At 49.6% G+C, this 3,524-nt stretch overlaps 1 protein-coding gene across 1 annotated transcript; it reads left to right on the top strand.

Annotated features, from left to right (window-relative positions):
• The first annotated feature begins 784 nt into the window (after positions 1-784).
• Positions 785-3,132, top strand: SLPI (secretory leukocyte peptidase inhibitor). The gene is made up of 4 exons (XM_021689181.2): positions 785-884; positions 1,568-1,729; positions 2,179-2,328; positions 2,914-3,132. The coding sequence occupies exons 1-3, from the start codon at positions 803-805 to the stop codon at positions 2,325-2,327; spliced, it is 393 nt and encodes a 130-aa protein (XP_021544856.1). The 5' UTR covers positions 785-802; the 3' UTR covers position 2,328; positions 2,914-3,132.
• Positions 3,133-3,524: the final 392 nt, after the last annotated feature.

The following is a 3,524-nucleotide window of genomic DNA, read 5'->3' as shown; positions in this document are numbered from 1 at the left end:
CACCAGCTTGCATTACCCCCAACAGTATAAAAGTGTTCCCCTTTCTCTGCATCCTCACCAACATCTGTTGTTTCCTGACTTGTTCATTTTAGCCATCCTGACTGGCGTGAGGTGGTATCTCATTGTGGTTTTGATTTGTATTTCCCTGATGCCTAGTGGTATTGAGCATTTTTTCATGTGTCTGTTGGCCATTTATATGTCTTCTTTGGAGAAATGTCTGTTCATGTCTTCTGCCCATCTCTTGACTGGATTTTTTTGTTTTTTTAGGGTGCTGAGTTTGATAAATTCTTATTTATTTATTTATTTATTTATTTATTTATTTATTTATTTGACAGAGAGAGAGATAGTGAGAGCAGGAACACAAGCAGGGGGAGTGGGGGAGGGAGAAGCAGGCCTCCCGCTGAGCAGGGAGCCTGATGTGGGGCTCCCTCCCAGGACCCTGGGATCATGACCTGAGCCAAAGGCAGATTATGGCTGAGCCACCCAGGCACCCCTGATAAGTTCTTTATAGATTTTTGGATACTAGCCCTTTATTGAGATGGCCTCCTTATCAGCCTGTGACATCTTCCAGGCCAGCCTCTTCCATTTCTTCCCTGGCGGTTACTGTTGGCCTCACAGTCTTGCCTGAGACAGGAAAGAGCTGTTATCTCTCTGGTATCAGCATTGCTGGTCTCACTTAGCTTCCTGTGTGTGCAATCACAGCTGGGCGGGGCCAAGGAAATTCTGTTGGGGCCACACCCATTAGCAAAAGTATAAATACTGAGATTTGCCGTCAACCTTCAGAGCTACACCTCCTATCACCATGCAGTCCAACAGCCTCTTCCCTCTCGTGCTTCTTGTCCTGGGAACCCTGGCACCTTGGACTGCAGAAGGTGTTGGAAATGGTCAGTTGAAGCCACCCTGGCACATTCTTGGCTGCAGGGGGAGGTGGGGTCTCCTGGTGGAGTGAGGGTGTCTCCTTCTAGAGGCTCTGATCTCTCAGCTTGGTTTGAAGAGAACTCCCTCAGGGTGGGTTCATGTCCATCTGGGCTTCAAGGTCTCTGTGTGGGCTTCTGAGCATTGGGATGTGCTCTTTTACCAGAATCCAGTCAGCCCAGGCCCCACTCCCTCTGGTCTTAACTCTCTCTCTCCACCCTATCTGTGCATCTGCAGTCATCTGTCGCTGGCTCTCTCCTGTTCTCCATCTCTCTGTTTCTATCCTTCAGTCTCTGTGTCTCTGCCTCTGGCTCTAGCTCTCAACCTGTCCTGTTGGCTTTATTTACCTTTGTCTCTCTCCATCTCCCTTACCCCAGAACCCCAGACTGCCTCTCTGCCTTTGTGGAGCCTTGTTTTCCCTGGGGTAGGAAACCTTAGCTGGGAGCCCTCTGCCCTTTTCCAGGATCTGCCCACGTGTGTGGCTTACTCAAGCCTGTCACACTTGGTGGAGGTCAGATAAGCATTTCTTTCTGCACTTTGTGGACAGTCATCTGGGTGAGGGTCTCTGCTGGAGAGTGGTGCTTTGTCCAGGAGTCAGGATGGCTACTTAGCACCCAGCTCCTTTCTTAACTCTTGACATTCTCTTCAACAGCGTTGAAAGCTGGAGCCTGCCCTTCTATACCGTCTTCTCGGTGCTTTTTTGGATATGAGCAACCTGAGTGCCAGAGTGACTGGCAGTGTCCAGAGAGGCAGATCTGTTGCTCTGATGTTTGCGGCATCAGATGCCTGGACCCTGTTAACATCTTCAACCGAAGTGAGGAGGTGGAAGGGCTGATGGGGAGGGAGTGAGCCTGAGAATGCAGCACCTAGGGGGACAGCCCTGGGTGCTGGCCCTGCCAGGTCTCCTCCGTTCCAGGAATTGTTGAGTCAAATTTGTCAGCTGGCCAGGGAGTCACACTGCTCCAGACAGGAATTTACTCAGCCAGTCTGTCTTGGGCAGTGGTCACCTGGCCATTCAGGTAAAAGCAGGCAAATGGCAGCCAGCCAGCCAGCCAGTCAGTACTGGACAACTGGTCACCTACGTGGACAGGGAGATATGAGAGGAGACCCAGATCCTGCCTTGAGGGGATACAGAGGCCCTGGGAAGGAAGAGGTGGTCATGGGGATAGAGAAGAGATGATTCTCCCTGCGAGGGCTGGGCTGGGGAAGCAAGGGTGGTGCAGAAGGCACAAAGCCTCTGACCTGTGACTCTACTCTCACTAGTTAAAGTGAAGCCTGGCAGGTGTCCCGTGGTCACTGGCCAGTGTCTGATGCTCAACCCCCCCAACTACTGTGAGACCGACAACCAGTGTGTGAGTGACTTCAAGTGCTGTAGGGGCATGTGCGGGAAAGTCTGCGTGGCCCCTGAATAAGGTAAGGAGGGGCCTGGGCCCACCCATCTCCCCCCCACCAGTCCTCTCTATCCCAAGCCCCTGGCAGCCATGGCATATGAGCAGGGGGACTCCTGATCCCTCCCCCAAAACAGCTTCTGCCTAGCCCCCTTGTCCTTCAAGGGCACTGCTCCCCAGACCCCAGGGCCAAGATTTCTGTAGGATCACTCATGGCTTTGATTCTCTTCCAACCCCTCTGGGTGAAGACCCTGGGCATATGGCTCTCTGAGTCTCAGTTTCCTTATCTTTAAAATGGGCATAATGAAATTGAAAGTGCTTTGTAAAACACTGTGTGCACTAAGTATTTCTTATTAAGATCATCTCTAGCATGTTATCTAGGGTCAAAGCCCAAAGGATCAATGGATTTTGAGGATAATCTAGCTCAATGCTCTGAGTTTAGAGTCCTACAGTAAATTGAGACTTGAACTCAGTCTCCTGATACCAAGACTTTTTCGACAATGCTACCACCTTGCTATTTTCTCTGTCTTGGGGGGTTTCTTGGGGGAAGAATGGGGAGATTATTTGGCTGGTTCCTGTATTGAAGCCCTAATCTGATTTTCTCTCATAGCCTGATTCCTGCCATTTGAAAGAGGCTCTGGATTCCTACTCTGTGGTCTGGGAATTCTGCTTTCTGCTCCCGGACTTGGAGCAATGGGGCGGCACTCTATGGTCAAGACTTGGTTCTACCACCAATATCTCCATTGGGGAAAAGCTTGACACACAGTAGTCTTTCAGGAAATGCTTGTTGATTGGTGAATAAATAAATGAGCAAATTTATTTCTGTCCATCTGCTTCCATGGTTTGCTGGTGCTGTGAATTGAGTGGGAGGTGATGAGGGAGTATGTGGCTATGAGGCCTCCCTCCTATAGATACAGAGTGGAAGGAAGAGGATTCGGGGCCATGATGAATCTACATCATGAGTCTGAAATACTGGCTCTGCAATTTTGGACAAATGACCTTATCTCATACATCTTAATTTCTTGACTTGCAAAGTGGCACCATGTTTGGAGCATTGGGGTATATAACGTGTATGAAACGAATAGCAATGTTGCTGGGCCACAGCAGGCTCGAAAAATGGTGGATACTTGCCTTCTGTGGTGATTTTGAGCTTCTTACATTTCTTCTCTCTCCCAAGACACTATTTGTTCTGTCTTAAAATAAATGTTGAGCAGAACCACA

The sequence above is a fragment of the Neomonachus schauinslandi genome, chromosome 10 (genome assembly GCF_002201575.2).
Source record: "Neomonachus schauinslandi chromosome 10, ASM220157v2, whole genome shotgun sequence".
Taxonomy (NCBI): domain Eukaryota; kingdom Metazoa; phylum Chordata; class Mammalia; order Carnivora; family Phocidae; genus Neomonachus; species Neomonachus schauinslandi.
This window is presented reverse-complemented; position numbering and strand designations above follow the sequence as displayed.

What these genes read in the sequence shown, in the direction of transcription:
- SLPI (XM_021689181.2), top strand. Translation starts at nt 803, where the DNA reads ATGCAGTCCAACAGCCTCTTCCCTCTCGTGCTTCTTGTCCTGGGAACC. An exon ending in TGCAGAAGGTGTTGGAAATG is followed by an intron (nt 885 to 1,567) that starts GTCAGTTGAAGC and finishes TCTCTTCAACAG; the next exon opens with CGTTGAAAGCTGGAGCCTGC. An exon ending in TGTTAACATCTTCAACCGAA is followed by an intron (nt 1,730 to 2,178) that starts GTGAGGAGGTGG and finishes TACTCTCACTAG; the next exon opens with TTAAAGTGAAGCCTGGCAGG.